Below are 25,490 nucleotides of genomic sequence, written 5' to 3'. Positions count from 1 at the left end.
TTATGAATTTATAATGCAGATGAAAGCTTATTATAACCCCATTTTAGCTTTCCTTTGGAAAGGCTAGCCTCACGAGCAGCAGTAAACTTGGCAATGAGCTTGTCCCTAGGTGGCCAGCTTTCTTGGATTGTTGGGATATCGGAGAATTCCTGCATCCAAGCAGTTAATAGTGGGAATTTTTGCTGGTTTATTAGTTTTGCACCACTTATCTCTTCATAAATTTCAAGATAATAAGCAAGCCACCCTAATGCAAGATCTACTATTCCAATTTTCTCCCCTCCAAAGAATTTCTTTCCCTTTAACTCTTCCTCTAAATATTTCAAAGTTTGCTCCGCTACATGTATTACTTCTTCTTGTTCTTTGCCTTGTGTCAAAAGAACTCCAAAGCTTATTGACTGTAACACCTTTATCAAGTTAAAAATAATCAAGAATATATATATAGATTGGATACATAAATTAATCCCTAATCTTTATTAGCGATGATAGCTAATTACAAATAACTTGTCTTCACCAAATCTGACCCAGAACCGAGCCATGGCTTTCGAAAGGTCACTCTTGATTGAAATAATCATGTGAAAATTTAAGTATAACCCTTACAAGTGCAAGTTTTATTGTTCATTTGTCCAAAATTATTCGAGTAATAGATTTTAACTATACAACATATGAAAAATTAATTATTTTTAACTATACAACATATGAAAAATTAATTATACAACCTTAATTAAACACAATCTAATTAAATACAATAAATTGAACTCATACGTGATAAAAATCCCAATGGAGATAATCAGGAGGATGGACTTCCTCGCGTGGTCACAAAAAAAATTAACACAGGGATTGCACAGAAGTGAGGAAATTAGCAGAATCTCTAGTGCTTTTATAGAGAAGAGAGATTGCCATTGAGTTCATTTGACAATAACCTGGTGCTCAATTGGCCACAATTTCCCAGTAGAATTTTGAAATATGACCTCCGACGTTTTTCTCCTAAAACCATAAAGGCAATAATCAAAACTCCCACACAAGCTCAGATGGCACTTAATCTGCAGGTCGAAGCTAAAGAGAAGAAGCCTACATTGTTCTCTGTGAGATTAGAGAACTCTATGTCTGACTATTAAGGATTAAGACTTCTAGCTTGAGAAACGATCCCTACAATACCTTTAGGTTGTTGGGTTAGAGATGAGAGCTTAGGTGAGGGATGAAAGATTAAGGAGATGATAAGGAAACGAAATAAGAATTGAAATTAAAAAAGAAAATAAAGCTATTAAATTTCTTATTTATTTTAAAATAAATAACTTTTTCTCATAAATACTTAATAGCGTGCTCAATTTGGTGCCTTTTATTTACTTATCAGTGGCGAAAACATCACCATGTGAGATGTAAATTGCTTTTGTCATTATTCTGAAATTCTAATTTACTTTTAGTGGTGATTTTTTTTTGCCACTAAAAATTTGCCACAAAAGGATCAATTTTTTGTAGTGTTCTAAGTATCTTGAGCAACAATGGAGTTTGGTTCCATGTCTCATCCAAGTATTCAAGAATGACAAGAGATTCACAGATGGGGTTTTCCATTGTGAACAAGCACAGGAATCTTCTTATGAACAGGATTATATTGCAAAAGTGAAGGGCTCTTCTTGGTGAGATCTTCATATATTTCTTCATGCTCAATGCCTTTCAGTTTTAGTGCCCAAACCACCCTTAATACATATAGACTTGACCATGCCCTCAACACCTCCTCTTCTTCTCCCATGGCTAATTTCATAACACCAACTACTTCTCAGCTAGGCTAACCCACTCCCTTCTTTAAAACCAATTCCCTGCACTCCGCTCCTTTAAATTTGTAAAAAATTTACCATCAAATTCTTGAATTTAAAAAAAAAAAAAAGAAATAGTCTATACCTATTTCAAAATCACTCAAGTCCTTTATTTTGTAAAATCAAACTCTTCAATAATTTTTTAAATAAGTCGTTAATCAATTTATTCTAACTTTAATCAAAGAAGGTAAATAGTATGAGTATTTAAAATTATAGAAACTAAATAATACGTATAATTAAAATTAGCCTTATTGAATAAAAATTTCAAACGTTTACCACTTTTCACATTTATATTCTAACTTTAAATTTTTGGACAATAAAATTAATCATTTCACATTTGCTTCAATTTTAACTATTTACCTTAATTAATTTTGATAAAAAAACATTTTCGTACACTATAATGCCGTATAAGATTATTTGTTAAAAGACTTGTTGAATTTTTTCAAACCCTTACGTTAATTTATATTTATATTCAAAATTTTAAAATTTAGATAATAAAATTAAATTTTTTTTAATTTATCACAATTATAACTAAGAGAATTAAATTGAATCTGTTAATGATAAATTATAATATAGTTCTTAAAGTTTTATTTGAGTAATAAAATAATTCTTAAAATACATATTTTTATATCAATAATATCTTTTTTTATTAATCTTATTATTCACTTTTTATTTTCATTTTTATACATATATCGTAGTTTAATAGAAATTTAAAATGTAAAAAAAATTATAGTATAAAATATATAATATTTTATTTTTATTTAATATTATTAATATGAAATACGATTTTTTATCGAATCAGCCAATAAATTAATATACATTTATTTGTTGTATAGATGAAAAAATAAAAATATTGAATATCTCAAATAACTTACGATAAATAGATTAATATATAATTTTTATAAAAATCATAAAAAAGATAATTTTACATAAAAAATTGTAATATTTTATTTGATTTAATATTATTAATATAAAATTTTATATATTAAAAATATATACATAATTTATAATAATAAATATAAATTTTCAATAAAATACTTTAATATATAATATTTTATATAATAAAAATTTATTTGTAATCATTATTTATTTAATATTATATATAATAAATATAAAATAAAAATGTTCTTTCAATATAAATTTTAAATTAAAGGATTATATATTTATTAATATAAAAACTTTAAGTATTATATTATAATTTATCAATAACTTTTCAAATTCAATTTAATACTCTGACAAAGTTTGAATTTTTTTTCAATAACCCTTAAAATTATAAATTATATAATTACCCCAAGACTTTCTCTCTGGTTGATAGAGAGAAGTTTTTCACTTAACAAGGGTGAGTATATAGTGATGCCATAACATTGGTGGAGTGAGATATATAATCCTAACTTGAAAATTCTACAATAATATATATGATTTGAGTGACAAGATATTAAACTCAAAGCTGATCGTAGTTATTTTAGTCCATACCATACATCACACGTACGATCATATAGTGTCTAGCTAGATGTTATATTCTTTACCCAGCCATCCCTCTCGAACATCTCTTGGGTATCACATTCAAAGGTATAAGTTTTCGAACAGATATCCCAACCTTTTCTCTCATATCTAAGGTCTCATGGGTTGAATCTTTGTCAAGTTCCCAATTAAAACAGTGAATTAAAGATGCTAGACCAAGGAGAATTACTCTTTGAGCAAATAACATACCTACACAAATCCTCCTTCCTGATCCAAATGGAATTAGCTCAAAATTTTGCCCCTTGTAGTCAATGTTTAAACCTAAAAACCTCTCAGGCTTGAAGCTCAAGGGATCTTCCCAAGAATCTGGATCTCTTCCTATTGCCCATGCATTCACTAAAACTTGAGTATCTTTAGGTACATCGTACCCAACGAACTTTGTGTCTTGTATTGTGTTTCTTGGAAGGAGCAAAGGAAGTGGGGGATGTAATCTAAGTGTTTCCTTCACGACAACTTGCAAATATGGTAGTTTCTCTATGTCACTCTCTTCAACATTTCTGTTTTCTCCAACAACTTCAATGAGTTCTTCTTTAACCTTTCTCATGGCTTCAGGTTGACGAAGTAACTCTGCCATGGCCCATTCTATTACTGTACTCGTAGTCTCTGACCCAGCAAAAAACATTTCCTTCAACGTCAGACAAAACCAAGAATAATTAGTTAATTAGCCTTTATTATTGTGCTTTGCAAATTAGCAATTACAAGACATAATACAAAATCTTCAAGTAATGCAAGTATATGCTTACCAATACGAGTATGATGAGCCTTTCATATGGGATCTTCTCATGCCAATCTTTGCCATCACCTTCAAATTCCAACAAAGTGTCTAAGAAGTCCTTACTAGCTTTCTCCTTATCCCCAAATTTGTATTCCTCAATCCTTTCTTTCACAAACCCTTCAACAATCTCCAAAGCTCGTCCCATATCTCTCGTCATGTTTCTCTTTAGTCCTTGTGGATCTAACCATTTCAAGAATGGAAAAAAATCTGCTAAATTTGGCTTCCCAGCCCACACTGAAACCATTCCCATAGCTTGAAAAAATTCATACCCTTCTTTACACTGTGAATCCACAACGTCTCTCGAGAGCATAAGGTTACCAACTATGTTGAATGACATTAGGAAGAGATAGTGAGGTAAATTCACTACCCCTGACTCTCCCCTTGCAGTTGCAGCTGCTGTATCATCTTCAATACTCCTGAACATCAAAGCAATGGTAGTATCACTATTTCAATCTAACTTCATACAAAAATACTATATCTATAAACAGGATTCAAAAGTCAGTGGTTACCTAATCATCTGGAGGATGCACTTCCGCCGAATGGAAGCTGTATCATTGACTCGCTTGACGGTCATCATTTCCACCGAGCAAAGACGCCTAATCATACGCCAGTAGGGGCTAAACTGGCCAACAGCAAGTGACCCATCTCTGTAGTTAAGACAGTTAAATACTTCAAGAGACTTACGGTCACAGAAGCTGGTATCGTGATTCTTAAGCAGCTCAGCCGCAGTCTTAGCTGATTGTATCACAACTGTATCCATGGATCCTAGTCTGAGCCAGAGAACAGGTCCATACTTAAACTTAAGCTCCTCTAAAGCTTGGTGTGGTGCAATTCCTAGATCAAAAATATTGCCCAAGATTGGCCAACCTGGAGGCCCTGGAGGCAAATTCTTGGTTCCTTGTCCCAAAATTTTCCCTCTCCGGCATACAATCACAGCCAAAGATAAGAACAAACTTGCCCAAACAAGGAAACCGCAGATGAACTCCATTATTTCTCTTGAGTTCAAAGACTGCCCGTTCTAGTCGTTGTTCTATGCTTCTGTTTTATATTCTCACGTAGGAATATAATATTGCAATTAGTCATATTTTTGCGGCCACTGTTCTTACACATGCTTGTTTGGAGGGTTGAATAAAAATCAAATTGGGTCTGTGGAATTCAATTACTGCTTTTTAGAGAAATTAGTTTTAAATTTTTATTTTACTATTTTTATTAAAAAATTTAGAAATCTTTTGTATTTTTATAAACATTTCTTAAATATAATATATAATCTATAGAATTTTTTTCAAAATAATTTACAATATTATATGTTAAAAAAAGAAGAGAAATTTATTTTTTTAGAAGCCCAAATAGGATACGCTCAAAATACCAAATCTAATTAAACTGAATTATATATAATTTGATTGGATTCATTCAATTAAATAAATATTATTACTTAATTTATTTTTTAATTATTTATATCGAATTCAGTTTGAAAGAGTCTTATTTAATTTCAATATGATCACTTATTAATTATTATTTTTCTAAATAAATATTTAAAATATCTTTCATATTTAACAAAATTAAATATTAAATATTTTTTAAATGGATATAATTAGAGGGGAGTATTCGGTCGGTTCGGTTCAAAATCAAATCGAATCGAATAAATTGAAAATCAAAATTTTTAGTATTTATGAAAACTGAATCGAACTGATTTTGATCAGAAATCAAATCAAATCGAACCAGTCTGATTCGATTCGATTTGATTCGGTTTGATCAGTTTAAATTTTTAATAAATTTTTTATTTACACTTTATTTTTATTTTTAGTATTTTAAAATTTAAGTAAAATATTTTAATTTTAATATAATTTAATCTCTTTATATTATTTAAAATAATATATTATTATCACTAATCGTTTCGATTTTTTTAATTTTGTTATTAAATTTGAATCGAATTAAAATAACTAAAATTTTTAAAATTAAATATTAAATCAAATTGAAATGAATAAAAAATCAAATCAAATTTTTAAATTAATTTGATTCGTTGAATTTTTTCGATTTAAATCTAATACTGCTCACCCTTAAATATAATTTAAAAATTAATAAAATATTATTTTTTAACATTAAAAAAATAAAATAAATAAAAATTATCAGATAAAAAATACTAACTTTATATAAAAATATCAATTTTTTATATAATATAAAATTATGCAATATCAAATATATATACATATATGTGGTGGCGGCTTTAGGATTAAAAAAATTGGATAAAAGGCAAAGATAATGGAGTCCATGAGAGCAAATTGAATGATTCTAAACGATAAGTTTTAAGATGTTGATGTTCCTATTACATTGACATATTGGGGGACCATCGTCATAATCATGCTTCATAGTTAGACTTTAATTTAGATATATTATGGCTCACACAGTATTGAACTCGATAATAAATATATTTAAATAAATTTAAAAAATTTAAATTTTTATTTTTTTATTTTCAATTTTCTTTAAAGAAAAAGAAAATTTTATTGTAAAAAAAATAATTATTTTATTTATTTATTTCTACAAAATTAATTATTTCTTTTTCTTATCTCAAAAAAATACATTGTTAATAACTCAAAAAAAAAATTTTCAAATTTTCTTTTATTAAAACTTATTCTGGTTAACAATCATTTTGCATTCTATCCAAACACTCCCTTATAATGAAGGCCAAGTAAAAGCCAAACCCATGATTAAGAAATCAAAACTCCAAAGACAATATCATACTTCAATCAAATACAGACAAAAACACACATATAGGCATCACAAAAGAAGGTGATGCCTTTTGTTCTGTGCATTATTTTGTGGGGAAACTTTTGGCTGCATCAGAGAGTATTACACTAAATTAATGGGTGAGTCTCAATTGGCTTAAGCAATTGAGTCTTATTATTATTAACTTCATTTTGGGTGTCCTTTCGAAAGGCTAGCCTCACGAGCAGCTGTAAACTTGGCAATGAGCTTGTCCCTAGGTGGCCAGCTTTCTTGGATTGTTGGGATATTGGAGAATTCCTGCATCCAAGAAGTTAACACTGGGAATTTTTGCTGGTTTATTAGTTTTACTGTGCTATTACTGTTGCTTATTCTTCTTCTCCCATGGCTGATTTCATACCACCAACTACTTATCAGCTAGGCTAACCCACTCCCTTCTTTAAAACCAATTCCCTGCACTCCGCTCCTTTAATTTTTTTAAAAAAATTACTTTTAAATTCTTGAATTTAAAAAAAAAATAGTCCACATCTATTTCAAAATCACTCACGTCCTTTATTTTGTAAAATCAAACCTTTTAATATTTTTTAAAAAAAATCATTAGTCAATTTATTAACTTTAATTAAAAAGATTAAAAGGTATGAATGTTTAAAATTATAAAAACTAAATAATATATGATGATCTGAAATCCAATACAATAGGGTTTTACAAGGGCTTTTGTACTCAAGAAGAACTCTCTCCTCTCTCTAGAGGGGTATCCCTTTTATCCTTTTCTTCCTGCCTACTGATGACGTATAACGGCTCTCCCCTTATTGGACCACGCGTCTCTGCCACACAGATATGGGCGTACGAGAAAATCAGGCGCCTGCTCCATGCGTAACAGCCTCTGATTCTCCCCCGTGCGTACACTCGAACGGATCTGCCAGGCTGTATGACGAGTCTCGTTCTGGATTCTGGGCCGGGCCGTAAGCTGGGCTGGACGCTGAACCTTGGAGAAGAAGGAATCCGTGGGGAGGTTGTATGGGCTGGGCCGATCTCGATGAGGGAGAATCTGGTGGAGTCCGGCCTCAAGGATCTGGTGGTCCGGGCCTGTTTTACTTGAGAAGGCGTGCGGGCCTTCCTTTCATGGGCCATGGCCATAATCTAGGCCCAGGATTGGGGGTAGAGAAATCCAGCGGTCATCAATATATATAATTAAAATTAGATTTATTGGATAAAAAAATTTAAACATTCACTATTTTTTATATTTATATTCTAACCTTAAAATCTTGTATAATAAAATCAATTCTTTCATATTTATCTCAATTTTAGCTATTTATGTTAATCAATTTTGATAAAAGAAATTTATTACACTCTCATGCCACATAAAATTATTTCTTAAAAGACTTATTGAATAAAAAAATTCAAATATTTATGTTAATTTATATTTATATTCAAAACTTTAAAATTTAAATAATAAAATTAAAATTTTTTAATTTATCATAATTATAATAAAAAAATAAATTGAATTTGAAAATTTTATGTTAAATTATAATATATTTCTTAAATTTTTATTTAACTAATAAAACAGTTCTTAAAATATATATTTTTATTTTAATAATAATTTTTTTTATTAAATCCATTATTTACTTTTCATTTTCATTTTTATACATGCATAGTAGTTTAATAAAAATTTAAAATGTTAAAAAATTATAATATAAAATATATAATATTTTATTTTTATTTAATATTATTAATATAAAGTACAATTTTTTATCGGATCAGATAATAAATTAATATACATCACAAATTTACTTATTATACAGATAAGAAAATAAAAATATTAAATATTTTAAATAACTTATAATAAATATAATTAATATATCTAAATTTTTATGAAAATCATAAAAGGAATAATTTTACATACTAAAAAATGTAATATTTCATTTGAATTAATATTATTAATATAAAATTCATATATTAAAAATATATGCATAATTTATAATAGTGAATATAAATCTTCAATAAATTATTTTAATATATAATATTTACATGTGATATTTTACATAGTGAAAATTTATTTATAATAATTATTTATTTAGTATTACATATGATAAATATAAAATAAAAATATACTTTTAATATAAATTTTAAATTAAAGAACTATATATTTATTAATATAAAAACTTTAAGAACAATAACTTTTCAAATTCAATTTTATACCTCAATTAAAATTATGATAAAAGTTTGATTTTTTTTTCCAATAACCCTTAGAATTATAAATTATATAATTACCCCAAGACTCTCTCTGGTTGATAGAGAGAAAGAGATATATAATCCTAACTTGAAAATTCTACAATAATATATATGATTTGAGTGACAAGATATTAAACTCAAAGCCAGTCGTAGTTATTTTAATCCATACCATACATCACACAACCATATAGTATCTAGCTAGATGTTACATTCTTTAGCCAGCCATCACTCCCGAACATCTCTTGGGTATCACATTCAAAGGTATAAGTTTTCGAACAGATATCCCAACCTTTTCTCTCATATCTAAAGTCTCATGGGTTGAATCCTTATCAAGTTCCCAATTAAAACAGTGAATTAAAGATGCTAGACCAAGGAGAATTACTCTTTGAGCAAATAACATACCTACACAAATCCTCCTTCCTGATCCAAATGGAATTAGCTCAAAATTTTGCCCCTTGTAGTCAATGTTTAAACCTAGAAACCTCTCAGGCTTGAAGCTCAAGGGATCTTCCCAAGAATCTGGATCTCTTCCTATTGCCCATGCATTCACTAAAACTTGAGTATCTTTGGGTACATCGTACCCAACGAACTTTGTGTCTTGTATTGTGTTTCTTGGCAGGAGCAAAGGAAGTGGGGGATGTAACCTAAGTGTTTCCTTCACAACAACTTGCAAATATGGTAGTTTGTCTATGTCACTCTCTTCAACATTTCTGTTTTCTCCAACAACTTCAATGAGTTCTTCTTTCACCTTTCTCATGGCTTCAGGTTGACGAAGTAACTCTGCCATGGCCCATTCTATTACTGTACTCGTAGTCTCTGACCCAGCAAAAAACATTTCCTTCAACGTCAGACAAAACCAAGAATAATTAGTTAATTAGCCTTTATTATTGCGCTTTGCAAATTAGCAATTACAAGACATTATACAAACTCTTCAAGTAATGCAAGTATATGCTTACCAATACGAGTATGATGAGTCTTTCATATGGGATCTTCTCATGCCAATCTTTGCCATCACCTTCAAATTCCAACAAAGTGTCTAAGAAGTCCTTACTAGCTTTCTCCTTATCCCCAAATTTGTATTCCTCAATCCTTTCTTTCACAAACCCTTCAACAATCTCCAAAGCTCGTCCCATATCTCTCGTCATGTTTCTCTTTAGTCCTTGTGGATCTAACCATTTCAAGAATGGAAAAAAATCTGCTAAATTTGGCTTCCCAGCCCACACTGAAACCATTCCCATAGCTTGAAAAAATTCATACCCTTCTTTACACTGTGAATCCACAACGTCTCTCGAGAGCATAAGGTTACCAACTATGTTGAATGACATTAGGAAGAGATAGTGAGGTAAATTCACTACCCCTGACTCTCCCCTTGCAGTTGCAGCTGCTGTATCATCTTCAATACTCCTGAACATCAAAGCAATGGTAGTATCACTATTTCAATCTAACTTCATACAAAAATACTATATCTATAAACAGGATTCAAAAGTCAGTGGTTACCTAATCATCTGGTGGATGCACTTCCGCCGAGTGGAAGCTGTATCATTGACTCGCTTGACTGTCATCATTTCCACCGAGCAAAGACGCCTAATCATACGCCAGTAGGGGCTAAACTGGCCAACAGCAAGTGACCCATCTCTGTAGTTATGACAATTAAATACTTCAAGAGACTTACGGTCACAGAAGCTGGTATCGTGATTCTTAAGCAGCTCAGCCGCAGTCTTAGCTGATTGTATCACCACTGTATCCATGGATCCTAGTCTGAGCCAGAGAACAGGTCCATACTTAAACTTAAGCTCCTCTAAAGCTTTGTGTGGTGCAATTCCTAGATCAAAAATATTGCCCAAGATTGGCCAACCTGGAGGCCCTGGAGGCAAATTCTTGGTTCCTTGTCCCAAAATTTTCCCTCTCCGGCATAGAATCACAGCCAAAGATAAGAACAAACTTGCCCAAACAAGGAAACCGCAGATGAACTCCATTGTTTCTCTTGAGTTCAAAGACTGCCAGTGCTAGTCGTTGTTCTATGCTTCTGTTTTATATTCTCACGTAGGAATATAATATTGCAACTAGTCATATTTTGCAGCCACTGTTCTTAAACATGCTTTTTTGGAGGGTTGAATAAAAATCAATTTGGTTCTGTGGAATTCAATTACTGCTTTTTAGAAAAATTAGTTTTAAATTAATATTTTACTATTTTTATTAAAAAATTTAGAAAATTTGTGTCGAATTCAATTACTATTTTTATTTTACTATTTTTATTAAAAAATTTAGAAAAATTATTTTTTAATTATTTATGTCGAATTCAGTCTGAAATAGTCTTATTTATTTCTTACCCCTAAATATAAAATAGATATTCTCTATGTTACACATTTTAAAACTAGTAAATTAACTTAAACAAATTTAAAGTGTTTTTTTATTTATTTAAAATATTTCAAAATTTTTAAATAAATTCATGAAATTATCTGTCTCATAATTTTTATTCATTCTTTATTTTTTAATTATTTTAAAATTATTATCCACTTTTCTTTTTTATATTATAATTAATATATAAATTAATTATTATAATCTTATTTAATTTTATCTTATTTTTAATATAATTTCTTATTAATATTTTATTTTTCTAAATAAATATTCAAAATATCTATTTAAAATAGATATAATAAAAAATTATTTTTTAATATATTTAAAAAAATAAAATAAATAAAAATTATAAAAATATTAATTTTATATAAAATATCAATTTTTTATATAATATAAAATTATGCAATATCAAATATATATATATAAGGTGGCGACATTAGGAATAAAAAATTGGATAAAAGGAAAAGATAATGGAGGCCATGAGAGCAAATTCAATGAGTCCAAAATGGAAAGTTTAAAGATGTTGATAATTAATCACATAGATTCATTGAATGACAGACATTGATGTTCTTATTACATTGACATATTGTGGGAGACAGAAATTGTGGGACCATTGTCATAATCATGCTTCATAGTTTAGTCATAAATTTAGGTATATTTGACTTTAGGAAAAATAATTGTTTTATTTATTTATTTCTACAAAATTAATTATTTCATTTTCTTATCTCCAAAAAATACATTATTAATTACTAAAAAAAATTTCAAATTTTCTTTTATTAAAATTTATTCTGGTTAACAATCATTTTGCATTCTATCCAAACACTCCCTTATAATGAAGGCCAAGTAAAAGCCAAACCCATGATTAAGAAATCAAAACTCCAAAGACAATATCACACTTAGTCAATCAAATACAGACAAAAACACACATATAGGCATCACAAAAGAAGGTGATGCCTTTTGTTCTGTGCATTATTTTGTGGGGAAACTTTTGGCTGCATCAGAGAGTATTACACTAAATTAATGGGTGAGTCTCAATTGGCTTAAGCAATTGAGTCTTATTATTATTAACTTCATTTTGGGTGTCCTTTGGAATGAGCTTGTCCCTAGGTGGCCAGCTTTCTTGGATTGTTGGGATATTGGAGAATTCCTGCATCCAAGCAGTTAACACTGGGAATTTTTGCTGGTTTATTAGTTTTACACCACTTACCTCTTCATATATTTCAAGATAATAAGCAAGCCACCCTAATGCAAGATCTACCATTCCAATTTCCTCCCCTCCAAAGAATTTCTTTCCCCTCAATTCTTCTTCTAAATATTTCAAGTTTTCCTGTGCTATAAGTGTTGCTTCTTCTTGTTCTTTGCCTTATGCCAAAAGAACTCCAAACCTTATTGACTGTAACACCTGCATCAAATAAAAAGACAAAGAATAAAAATAAGAGATTCAGAGATGGGTTTTCCATTGTGAACAAGCACAGGAATCTTCTTATGAACAGGGTTATATTGCAAAAGTGAAGGGCTCTTCTTTCTGAGATCTTCGTATATTTCTTCATGCTCAATGCCCTTCAGTCTCAGTGCCCAAACCACCCTTAATGCATATAGACTAGACCATGTCCTCAAAACCTTCACTTCTTCTTCTCCCATGGCTGATTTCATATCATCAACTTCTCTGCACTTCCCTCCTTTAATTTTTATTTTAAAATTTATTATTTTACTCTATATTATAAAAAAATTATTAATTCGTCTTTTAATTTTAAAATAAACCTATTAATTAATGCTTTCATATTAATACTTCATCTGTTTTATAAAATCATCCAATTAAAATATCATAATATTATATATTATTTTTAATTTTTTTAACTATTAAATATAATTAAAATTATAAAGAGTAAATAATATAAACAATTACATACAAGTAACGAATTTTTAAAAGACGGAATTGTTGAATTTTGCAATGATTTTGTCGCGATAAAATAATTAAAAATTAAATTGAAAACTAATCATGCTTGTTTGTTTTAACATTACTCAATAATTTTGTAAAATATTATATAATGCCAATGATACAATTGAAAAATATATTTTATAAAAAGATTTATTGTTTAAGTTGGAATCTAATCATGCTTCTTTGTTTTCATATGTAAAAGAAGGTCCACAATAATACAGAGGGTCGTTGAATTCAATTTAAATTGAAAAAATTAATTAAATTAAATTAAATTAAAATTTTAGTTTTATTTTTTATTTATTTTGATTTAGTTTAATTTTTAATTTTAAAATTTTATATTATTTCGATTCAATTTAATTTTAATAAAAAAATAAAAAAATCAAACCGAACTAATTAGTGATAATAGTATATTATTTTCAATAATATAGAGATTAGACTATATTAAAATTAAAATATTTTAATTAAATTTTAAAATATTAAAAATAAAGTGTAAAAAATAAAAAAATATTAAATATTCAAATCGATCAAATTGAATCAAATCAGATGGGTTCAGTTCGATTTGATTTCTGATAAAATCGATTTGATTTAATTTTTATAAATACTAGAATTTTAATTTTTAATTTATTCGGTTTGATTTAATTTTAAATCGAACTGATTGAATGTTCATCTTGTGTAGTGCAATAATTAAATTTTTTTATATTAAAAAAATAAAAAAAAATAATAGTAGCAAAAATTATCGATTAAATTATATAAAAAAATCATTAAAATAAATTATCCACCATATGAATATTTACAATGAAATTATTTATTATATATCAATAAAAATTTATAATTATATTTAGAGTGGAATGAAATAATATATAAGTATAAATAAAACTCTCTTTTGAAGATGATTTCTGCATTGATCATATATGCCGGCAACTACTCTTAACTAAATTGTTTTATATAGATAAATTAAAATAAATACGTTATATTTTTTTAATCTTTTCATATCTTTAAATTTTGATTTTATATTTAATAAAAATAATTTAAGTAACTCATTAGTAATATCGTATTGATCTTGCAAAAGAAAAAGGGTTTCCTAATTTTATATTTATTTATAATTTGTTTTAAATATATTTCTATGTCTATTTTATATTTTGTTTTATAATTTTTAATCATAAAAAATAAACTTTCAGCAATGAATTTTACAAACTACTGACTATGTAAATTTATGTTTCTCTCTTGATTATCTCTTTTTTCTTATTTTCAGGTATATATTTATGGTACATGTTTATGTAATTTTTGGAATAAATATTTTTTAAATATATTAATTAAAGGCTATTTTAAAAATTATTTTAAATTAAATATAATTTATTTTAATCATTAATAATTGAAACAGTTAAATAACTTTTCAAATTATTTTTTAATTGATTTTTTTTTTAAAAAATCCAATTTAATCATTGCAAACAGTTCCCAGTACTTTTATTAGCAAATCCAAAGAGTACACGGGCAAGAAAGCCCAATTCAAGATGCAAGAAGCCAAATACATAAGATGGCACAGAGGGCTTGTTTAGTTTCCTATTTGCGCGACAAGTGAAAGCTCAGAACAACCTTAAAGTCCTGCTTTTGCAAGGGCGGCCTCACGACAGGCAGCAAACTTGGCAATAAGCTTGTCTCGAGGTGGCCAATTTTCTTGGATGATTGGGACATTTGAGAATTCTTGAATCCATTGTGCCAATTGTGGGAATTTTTGTTGGTCTATGAGTTTTAGACCCATCACTTCCTCAAATATACCCAACTCATATGCAAGCCATCCCAATGCAAGATCCACTAATCCAATTTCCTCTCCTCCAAAGAATTTCTTTCCTTTTAGTTCCTCTTCTAAAAACTGCAAATTCTCCATTGCTTTTGGTATTTCTTCCTCTTGCTCTTTTCCTTGCTTGAACAGAATCCCATATACTATTGATGGTAATACCTGCATCATTCTTAGTGCTGTAAGAGTCTCGACTCGAGCCACATCTAAAGTAAATGCTATTATATAATAAATCTAAGAAAGCAATTGTACCTTATCATCGCCAAACTTGGCCCAGAAGCGAGCCATGGCTCGCTCATGAGGATCTTGAGGCAACAACGGAACTTGTGGCCATGTCTCATCTACATATTCAAGAATAACAAGAGATTCACAGATGGGTTTCCCATTGTGCAGAAGCACAGGGACCTTCTTATGAACAGGGTTGTATTTGAGAAGCAAAGGGCTCTTGTTGGAGAGATCTTCATACACAGTATCAAACTCAACCCCTTTCAGTTTGAGTGCCCATATCACTCTTAAAGCAAATGGACTTGACCATGTTCTGAAAACCTTTACTTCTTCTTCTGCCATAGCTTCTTTGCTTTGTTCTTTCCAATGACTCTAGCCCACTGAGCCTGCCACTTATATACAATTTTTTTTTGCTCCATTCTCTATGTTTTTTCTTTATTTTATTTTATTTTAAAGCCAAGCTTTCATTGAATTTTCACACTCAACCCCTTATTCTTCCTTTCATGCGCGTGCATATTCGGCTTAAATTAAAAAAATTGACATATTTGAATTAATTTAAAATTTTAATTTAATTTTTTATTATTTTAGGGAAAATTACTTCTTAGTCCCTGAGGTTTAACGTAATTAACACTTCTGTCTCTTTATTTTGACGATCCAATACTTAAGTCCCTCACTTTCTCTTCCGTCCAAATTCGTAGTCCCTCCGTCCATTTAAACCGTTTGGTCAAAGAGTCAAAAGTGAGAGGTGATAATTTTTTCCAGAAATACCCTTTTCTTAATGTGAAATTCCTATTTTTTTTTCTCTTTCATGTTTTCTCCAGTTGCAGAAGAAGAAGAAGAAGAAGAAGAAGAAGAAGAAGAAGAAGAAGAAGAAAAAGAAGAAGAAGAAGAAGAAGAAGTTGCAGCAAGGGTAGGAAGAAAAAGAAGAAAGAAGAAGAAGAAAATGAAGAAGTTGCAAAAAGGGTAGGAAGAAGAAGAAGAAGAAGAAGAAGAAGAAGAAGAAGAAGAAGTTGCAGAAAGGAGGGTAGGAAGAAGAAGAAGAAGAAGAAGTTGCAGAAAAGGGTAGGAAGAAGAGGAGAAGAAGAAGAAGAGGCATTTGGGTTTGGGTTTAGTGAGAGTTAATTTTGTCAATTCACGTGTCCCAAACGGCTATTTTGGACGGAAGGACTATGAATTTGGACAGAAAATAAAGTGAGGGACTTAAGTGTTGGGTCGCCAAAATAGAGGGACAGAAGTGTTAATTACGTTAAACCTCAGGGACTAAAAAGTAATTTTCCCTTCATTTTAATTTAATTTAATTTTTAATTTTAAAAAATTTTAATTATTTTAATTTAATTTAATTTTAATTAAAAAATTAAAAAAATCAAATCGAATCTATTAGTGATAATAATATATTATTTTTAATAGTACAAAGATATTATATCATATCAAAATTAAAATATTATAATTAAATTTTAAAATAATAAAAATAAAGTGTAAAAAATAAAAAATTTATTAAAACTTTAAATTATCAAATTAAATTGAATCAAATTAAATCAGATTGGTTCGATTCGATTTGATTTTTAATCACAATCAATTCAGTTCAGTTTTTATAAATACCAAACTTTTAATATTTTATTTATTTGATTCAATTCGATTTTGAATTGAACCGATCGAATGCCTACCTCTAACTGAGATAGAATGACAAGTCTCATTTTTTTTTAATGAATGGTTGAAATTTGAATTCTAAATATAAAATAATTTTAAAATTTATGAAAAAATATTTATTTTTTTAGTAAATTATTTACTGTGAATTCAAATTAATTGATGTAATAAAATTTTAAATATTGAATAGTTTAAATAAAAAATATTTTAATAATATATAGAAATATTTTAAAAACAAATAGTTAAGGTTTATTTGAATAGTCGACATATTACATTAATTATAGAAATTTAATCATTGGTTTAATAGAAAAACGAAAACTTGAAGGACTATATCATAATTACAACATCACAAATTAAAAATTTACTCTGCCAATTTTATAATTTGTATCTATTTTTTATTTTTAATTATTAAAATTTTATTTGCTTTCTTCTTTTAAATTATAATTAACATACAAATTAAGTATTATAAATATATTTATTTTGTTTTGTTTTTAATATAATTTTTTATTATTTATTTTTAAATAAAATTTTAAAATATCTTTTAATATTTAATTCAAACTATATGTTATTAATAATATTTTTATTATTTAATTTAATATTTTTTGTATTAAAAATAAATATAATTGAAAAGTTAATAGAAGAATTTATTTTTTAATTAATTGAAAATAAGTATTATTTCATGAATACATAATAAATAACAAGTGTTTAGGGCAAAATGTATAAGAAATTATTCAATATTTCTGATAATATCACATATGAATGATGTGATATTTTTTATTAATAAAATTAAAATTTTTATTTATATGAAATAATTAAAATTTTTATTTATATGAAATAATTAAAAAATATAATTATCAATTCATTATTTTATTTTTATTCATAAATTATAATATAAATTGTTAGAAATACCACCTCATCTCATCATGAGATACTTTTGATATATTGTATAATTTTACACAGCCTTCGTTTTCAAATTCCAAATTTGACTCTCAAGCATTCCTCTTTCTTGACGGCTTCCTACTTTACGAAAATCGAAAAGTTTAGTTTGACTAAATATGAGCGCACTTTAAATTCCGCCCATGCAAATTCTTATTATATTATTATTAGGAGCACAAACGAATTAAATTATTTATAAATTTTATTGAGTGAATTTAATTTTTAAATAAATTAAATTTAAATTTAATTTTTAATATTATTTATTAAATAAATTAAATTTAAATTTTATAATATTCGATTCGTAAATTAATTTATTAAAAAACTCATAAACAGATTTATTTCTTAATATAAATGAATTCATTAAAAAATTTATAAACAGACTCGTTAAGAGACTTATGAACAGACTCATTAAGATATTCATAAATAGACTCGTTAAAATACTCATTACGTAAATTCATTAAGATGTTATCGAACAAATTTATTAAGAGATTTAATTCAATTAATTTATATATTTATATATTTATTTTTAAATATAACCGTAAATATACTTTTTAAATTATTAAATCTCTTAATAAAGTATTGTTATTATTATTAGTTTTATATGTTTATATGTATAAATATATATATATTTGTATGATTTTTTTTTTATAAATAAATATGATTCTATTGTTAAAATTTGAATATAATGTATAAATATAATTATATAACTTAAATTGATTATACTTATATTAATATATTTATTTTATATAATATTTTATATTTATATTATATATAAAATATTTTTATATAATAAAATAATTTAATATAAATTATATATTTAAATAAAAATAAATAATGATATATTATTTGAAATGATAACATATAAAAAAATAATGATAGTATATTAATAAATTTTATATAAAAAGTATATTAATACTAATAATAAAATTATATAGATTTAATTAAGATTATATATTGTTTATATTTAAATTTATATATTTATTATATATATTTCAATTAATTTTTCATATAATATAAATATTTAAATAAATAATTATTAAATTTAGTATTATATCATTAATTTTATATTAAATATATTTTATATAATTAATTAATTTTTTTTAAAATAAATTAATTAAAAGTTTATAATTAGTATTTAAATAATAAATATTATTTGATGTTATAAATAAATATGTAAATATTAAAATTTAAATAATAAAAGAAAATTTTAACCATTGTGAATGATAACAAAAACTCAACTTTTAAAAATTCACCTTTCATTTACCGGTAAATTATAGTTATTTTATTTATTAGGTATTAATATTTATTAAAATAATATTTTTTATCAAAAATTTATAGAGATGAAGAAGTCTATAAATAAAGATTTCACTTTCTATTGTACTTTAAATTAAAGATTTGATTACAGTAGATTTTAATTAAATTATATTTAATTTTATAAAAATATCTTTTAACTTTTTAATTTAAAACTTAAATATTTAAAATTTTAAATTAATTAAATTTTACTCATGAGTTTTTTAATTAAAGTTTCAAACTTGGATTTGAATTAGACTTATTATTAATTTAAGCGAACTTTTTAATTGAATTTTCAAGTTCGAATTTCAATTAGACTCGTTATTAGTTTAAACGATATTTTCATGAGTCGAATTAGAATCAAACTCGAATCGAGTTTGATAAAAATATTTAATTTTTGAGTCGAGTTCAAGCTCAATATTAGAGTTTGAGCTCGAATTTATAAAATTTTTTAATAAATGAGTTTAAATTTTACAAATTTTAATTTGACTTGATTTGATTACCCTACTTATTAGAAAAAATTTAAGGAAAATTATTATTTAGTTATAAAAATTTATTAATTGTAGAAAGAATATTAAAATATTTTAAAATTTTAAAAAATTATTAATTAATTCTTTTATTATGTATTTTAAAAAATTTAAAATATATTTATATAAAAAAATTAATTAGTAAATATTTTTATATAATTGAAAAATTATAAAATCTAAATAAAATACTTAATAATTAAAATTAATAGAATAATTAATTTATAAGTTTAAAAAATTTTAAAATATTTTAATTTATTTTTAAAATTAAAAAATTAATTAATTTTTTTATATTATAAAAATTAAATAATATATTTTTAAAATAAATCATTTAATTTTCATAATTTAATAAAATAATTATTTTATCTATTTATTTTTTAAAAAATATATTAGATAATTTATTTATTTTTGAAATATTAATTATTTATTTTCCCTTGTAAATTATAAAAACTAAACGGTCATACTTTTTGAATTATAAAAACTAAATAATGGCATCTTAGTCTTTTCATAGGTTACTAACGTTAGACTAATATAAAAATAAATCAATTGAAGTAAGATTCAATTTTTTAAATATTTATTAATTTATCATAATATAGTAAACTTTTAATAAATAATAATATTTAGAAGACTAATATCTTATTAAAACTAATTTTTTTCTATAATTAGAATTGCTATTAAAATAATTGTTAATATTTAATTTATATTAACCACAGCAATATTATATTTCAATTTTATATATGGATTCAAATTACCATTTAAATTTTTATTACTAAAAATTATTAGTGACAAGTTCTTCATGGCTAAAAGTTATTAGTAACAAATTAATATGTATTTGTGATTTAAATCTATTAATTCCTTCATTTTATAATTTTTATTTGTTTTTTTTTATTCCATAATTATTTTCCATTTTTTTTCTTTAGACTACGATAACAGATAAATCGACTATTATAATCTATTTAATTTCATGTTATTTTTAAAAAAAAATTTAAAATATTTTTTAATATTTAATAAAATTTAATATATTTAAAATAAATATAATTAAAAAGTTAATAAAATAAATTATATATTTTAATATATATGAAAAATAATGTGAAAAAAATTATAGTACGGAAGAGTATTAGCAATAAATTTAAATATCTATCACTAAAGAACTATTATTATTATTATTATCTTGAATTTTTGAAAAGAAATAAGTATTTTTATTTAATTTTTACCCTCAATCACTTCCTTTATTTTTTTTTCTCATTGGAATTAAAAATTTAAAAGAATTAAATTTATTTTATTTCATTTTATTTTTATCAATTTTCTTATTTAAAATGAAAAAAAATTTTAAACAGAATGAAATAACTCAAAATTTTTAACTTACAAAAAGATTATTTTAAAAGAAACTAAAATTTAATTCTAATTCAATTATTAAAGTGATGCCGAATAATTAGTTTTAGATTTTTTAGAAGATTTAAATAGAACTTAACTTTTACTATTGACGTCCGTTAGAGGCTCACAATAACTTACCAGAAAAGAAATTTTGAGAATGATAACTTTCGAAAGTGTGACGAGAACTGCAAGTCTATCACAAAATTTGAGACCCAAATTCTATTATTTAGAGAGTTAATTTTGTATTTTAATTATTTTTTTATTTTTTTTCGTAATTTTCTGCATTAATATTTTTGTTATTATAAATAGCATTTTTTTTGTTGTTTGAGACACTTTTCAATTTTCGAAAATTCAATAAGAAATGTTGACTTCTATCTTTTTGTTCTCTGAATTTCATCTTAACTAAACGTTATTAGTTAAAACTCTTAACGGAGGCTTAACAGTTTTATTCAGTTGGTATCAGAGTGAAGTTCATCCATCGCCGACAACTAAGAGGCGTGACTTAATGCAATTAAGCCATCCTTGGCAGAATGAAGGGAAATGATCGAATAGCTAACTCTACAACGGGGTAACAACCAACCTGCTGCATCCAAAAGCCAGCAGCCAGTTCTAAATTTTGTGGTCGCAAATCCTGTGGTCGCAAATCCTATGATCGCAAATTATCATGAAGGTTACAAGATTAAGATAGACTTTCAAAATTTTTTGATTCGTTGGATGTAGAAACTATTCTGGATTGGTTAGCGAAGGTTGATCGATTTCTCGAAGTTATGAACGTGAAAGAGGATTGAAAGGTTTCGATTGTGCTTTATAATTTAAATGGTGGTGCAACAGTATGGTGAAATTCTATTCAAAATGAACGCTATTGCAGGAGGCTTGAACCTATATGAAATTGGCTGTTGATGAAATAGATGATTGAACAACGGTTCTTGCCTAGTGATCACGCCTTGGTTTTGAATAACCTGCATCATGACTGTATTTAAGGGAGTCGAAGGGTGGATAAATATACATAGGAGTTTTCGAAGTTGAAAGCGAGGTGTGATAACTGTGAGAATGAAGCCTAGCAGATTACTTATTATCAGAGGGAACTGTATCACGTAATTCGTTATATGATAAGAGTAATGGTGATTTTCACTTTGGCAGATGCTATTGAGATAGCGAAAAGAGCGAAAGAACGTATTGCATTGCAGCCTCGACATCAGCTTAATCGAAATTTTAATTACAGAAATTCTCGTTCGATAGGGAATCAATAATAGAGGTAATTACAGCGGATAATCTTCTGGGATTGTAAATTATGGCAATCAACAAACTACTGTGAAAGAAATGAGAAACAGTAAGGGAAAAACAATTATCAATATAATTAACAAAGGAGGTAAAATCAATCCTTATCAGAAACCAATTGGAGACATATATTATCGTTGCAGGCAACCTGACCATCGATCGAATAATTATTTATGTAACTGTAACATCCTCTGGGCCCACACCAGTGAATATTGTCCGCTTTGGGTTCACGCCCAACGTCCTTCCCCTCACGGTTTTGTTTCTAGGTCAAGGGATTTACTACCCTGTCTTCCCAAAATGCGTCTACTGGGGTGTCCAGGGCTTGACCTTATAAGGCCCTCACCTTTTCAATCTCTTTCCGATGTGTGATACTTTAAATCCACCTACAAGGGGTATTATATTCTTCCCCCCATAAGGCCTGAGCATCCTCGCTCAGCACACCGTACTCATGAGGCCCAGGCTCTGATACCAATTGTAACATCCTCTGGGCCCACACCAGTGAATATTGTCCACTTTGGGTTCACGTCCAGCGTCCTTCCCCTCACGGTTTTGTTTCTGGGTCAAGGGATTTACTACCCTGTCTTCCCAAAACGCGTCCACTGGGGTGTCCAGGGCTTGACCTTATAAGGCCCCCACCCTTTCAACCTCTTTCTGATGTGGGATACTTTAAATCCACCTACAAGGGGTATTATATTTTTTAACTTTTTGGGGGAGAATGTAATACCCGGCTAGACTCCGGTATCGGAATTCCTACCGTCCGGTGGAATCTCGAATGTCGGAGACCTCTAGAAGGGTAAAATCATGTTTTCATGAAATGTTTTAATGTATTTTATAGTTTTAAGCAAGAAGAAAATTGAGTTTTGAATGAAAATAACCAAGGAGGGAAATCCAGGCTCGGCCGCCGAACTTGCATGCGTTTTGGAGTCACCTTCAGCCTCCGAAGGTGGTCTGGCCAGCCACCTATAAAAGGCCCCAAGGCCGAAAACGGGTGAGTTTCCTCCCCCATTTTCGGCCAACGGTGAGTCCATGCCCTCCCATGGTTGATTTTGATGATTTTCCTCAAATCTTTCAAGTTTTAACTAGTTTTTAACTTGGTTTGAAGATTTTTAAGCTCAAGACCAAGTTTTGGAACTTGGAGACCAAGGAGTTGATTTCTCCCCATCTCCAGGCTAGGATCGTCTCTCCTCTCGATTTTCAAGAGGTAAGCTTAGATCCTACTCTCCTTCAATGTTTTACTAAGTTTTTATGATGGTTTATGGGGTAGAAATGCTTGTTTAGGATAGTTGGATGTTGATAGGGTTTATGTGCTTTTCATGACAATGTATGTTGTATATGTATGTTAGATGTGTTTTTGTTGGGGTTTATGTTAGTTTGAGACCCTTCTGGAAGAACACAGGTTCGGCAGCCGAAGGTACTTTCGGCCGCCGAACCTGCTTGTGAAGGCAGCTTTTGGCTGTCGAACCCTGCCCACGAAAGTTGGACTTTCGTCTCTGGAGGGCAGTTTCGGCCGTCGAAAGTGCCACCGAACATGCATGAGTTTCGTCTCTGGAGGGGACTTTCGGCTGCCGAAGGTGCCGCCGAAAGTGACTGAGTTTCGGCTCTGGAGGGACTTTCGGCCGCCGAACCTGCCACCGAAAGTGCCCTGTTCAGCCTTCCTTTGCATGTTTTCTATGATTGTTTTATGAGGTTTTAGGGGGTTTTTGGGGGGGTTGTTTAGTGTCATGTTAGTCTTTGTTCGGTCCCTCATTTGAGTCCACCTGTGTAGGTTCGGACCCGAGGAACCAAGGACCCCAGCAGTGAGCTAGCTGCTTCAGAGTCAGCCAGAGGTGAGTGGAATAAACTCTTATGTTTTAAATTAAAGAAAGTTTTAGCATGACTCATGCATCATAAATGCCATAGATATATTAGGTTGTTTGCATTAGAATTCGCGAATATGTTGCATTGCATATCATGTTGTTGATGTGGATGAATATTGGATGATCCATTGGCCATCGTATGCTATGATGATGTTATATGATATGATGATACGGTATGGAAGTCCAGGAAGACCCATTCTATGTCCCTGGCACTATGTAAGAGAAAGTCCAGGAAGACCCATTCTACGTCCCTGGCATCTTGGAATGTTATGATATGCTATGTAAGAGAAAGACCAGGACCCATTCTACGTTCTGGCACTATTGGACATGTAGAGGGCTATTGGTGACAAGTTCATCCTTATGTGATTTGTTTGTGATGTGATGCATTCCATGTTATCATATGCTTTAAATGTTTTTTTTTTTATTATTCTGCTCGCTGGGCTCTAGTAGCTCACCCCACTCCCTTAACCCCCAGGTTTGCAGGTACGGGCTAGACCAGGAAGTCAAGAAGAGAGAAGTCATATGTAATGTTATAGTTAGAGTGGACATGATGAATTGTAAAATGTTGTAATGTAAAGTATTGAATAGTCATGTTATGTAATGACGTTATTGAGGATTAGAATTGTGCTTGACCCTAGTATGTTTGGTCATCCCTTTGATACATGATCTATAAAATATTTTGATGATGTTTAAGATAGACTAATGTTTATGATAGACAAAGCTTAATGTATGTTATGATACCCCATTGGAGCATTTGATGAGGGCTCCAGTGTGAGGTTTTATGTTTATGAGTATGTATATGCACAGGTTAAGCTTGGTAAAAGAAAGAAAAAGTTTACATGTTTATGTATATGTATGATCATGTATGAGATTTAACAGGTATACAGGATGTATGTTAGGCTTGCTACGGGTCCCGGCGACCTTAAGTCGATTTGGATCCTAGTGCTGGTAGCGGTCCGGATTTCCAGGTCGTTACAGTAACATCCTCTGGGCCCATACCAGTGAATATTGTCCGCTTTGGGTCAAGGGATTGAAACCCTGTCTTCCCCCACGGTTTTGTTTTCGAGTCAAGAGATTTACTATCATGTCTTCCCAAAACGCGTCCACTGGGGTCTTTTGGGCATAGGCTTATAAGGCCCTCTCCCTTTCAACCTCTTTCTGATGTGGGATACCTTTGATCCACCTACATAGGGTTCCTTCCCCCGATACAG

General features: G+C 28.2%; 3 protein-coding genes and 2 pseudogenes across 3 annotated transcripts; all 5 read right to left on the bottom strand.

The window, feature by feature from the left end:
* Window positions 1–8: 8 nt before the first annotated feature.
* Window positions 9–1,829, bottom strand: LOC110624297 (annotated as a pseudogene).
* Window positions 1,830–3,193: 1,364 nt separating this feature from the next.
* On the bottom strand, window positions 3,194–5,108 carry LOC110624521 (iridoid oxidase). The gene is made up of 3 exons (XM_021769715.2): window positions 4,617–5,108; window positions 4,076–4,523; window positions 3,194–3,957 (listed from the first exon to the last, which is right to left on the bottom strand). Exons 1-3 carry the CDS (start codon window positions 5,093–5,095, stop codon window positions 3,334–3,336), a joined length of 1,551 nt encoding a protein of 516 aa, XP_021625407.1. The 5' UTR covers window positions 5,096–5,108; the 3' UTR covers window positions 3,194–3,333.
* A 1,909-nt stretch (window positions 5,109–7,017) lies between these two features.
* Window positions 7,018–13,066, bottom strand: LOC110624298 (annotated as a pseudogene).
* Window positions 9,192–11,081, bottom strand: LOC110624497 (cytochrome P450 76A1). The gene is made up of 3 exons (XM_021769678.2): window positions 10,558–11,081; window positions 10,017–10,464; window positions 9,192–9,898 (listed from the first exon to the last, which is right to left on the bottom strand). Exons 1-3 carry the CDS (start codon window positions 11,034–11,036, stop codon window positions 9,275–9,277), a joined length of 1,551 nt encoding a protein of 516 aa, XP_021625370.1. The 5' UTR covers window positions 11,037–11,081; the 3' UTR covers window positions 9,192–9,274.
* A 1,725-nt stretch (window positions 13,067–14,791) lies between the features above and the next one.
* LOC110625076 (probable glutathione S-transferase) lies at window positions 14,792–15,753 on the bottom strand. The gene is made up of 2 exons (XM_021770591.2): window positions 15,405–15,753; window positions 14,792–15,314 (listed from the first exon to the last, which is right to left on the bottom strand). Exons 1-2 carry the CDS (start codon window positions 15,717–15,719, stop codon window positions 14,952–14,954), a joined length of 678 nt encoding a protein of 225 aa, XP_021626283.1. The 5' UTR covers window positions 15,720–15,753; the 3' UTR covers window positions 14,792–14,951.
* Between the last annotated feature and the right edge of the window lie 9,737 nt (window positions 15,754–25,490).

This window comes from Manihot esculenta, chromosome 10, assembly GCF_001659605.2.
Source record: "Manihot esculenta cultivar AM560-2 chromosome 10, M.esculenta_v8, whole genome shotgun sequence".
Classification (NCBI taxonomy): Eukaryota; Viridiplantae; Streptophyta; class Magnoliopsida; order Malpighiales; family Euphorbiaceae; genus Manihot; species Manihot esculenta.
Note: the sequence above shows the minus strand (reverse complement) of the source record. Positions and strands in the feature narration are given on the sequence as shown.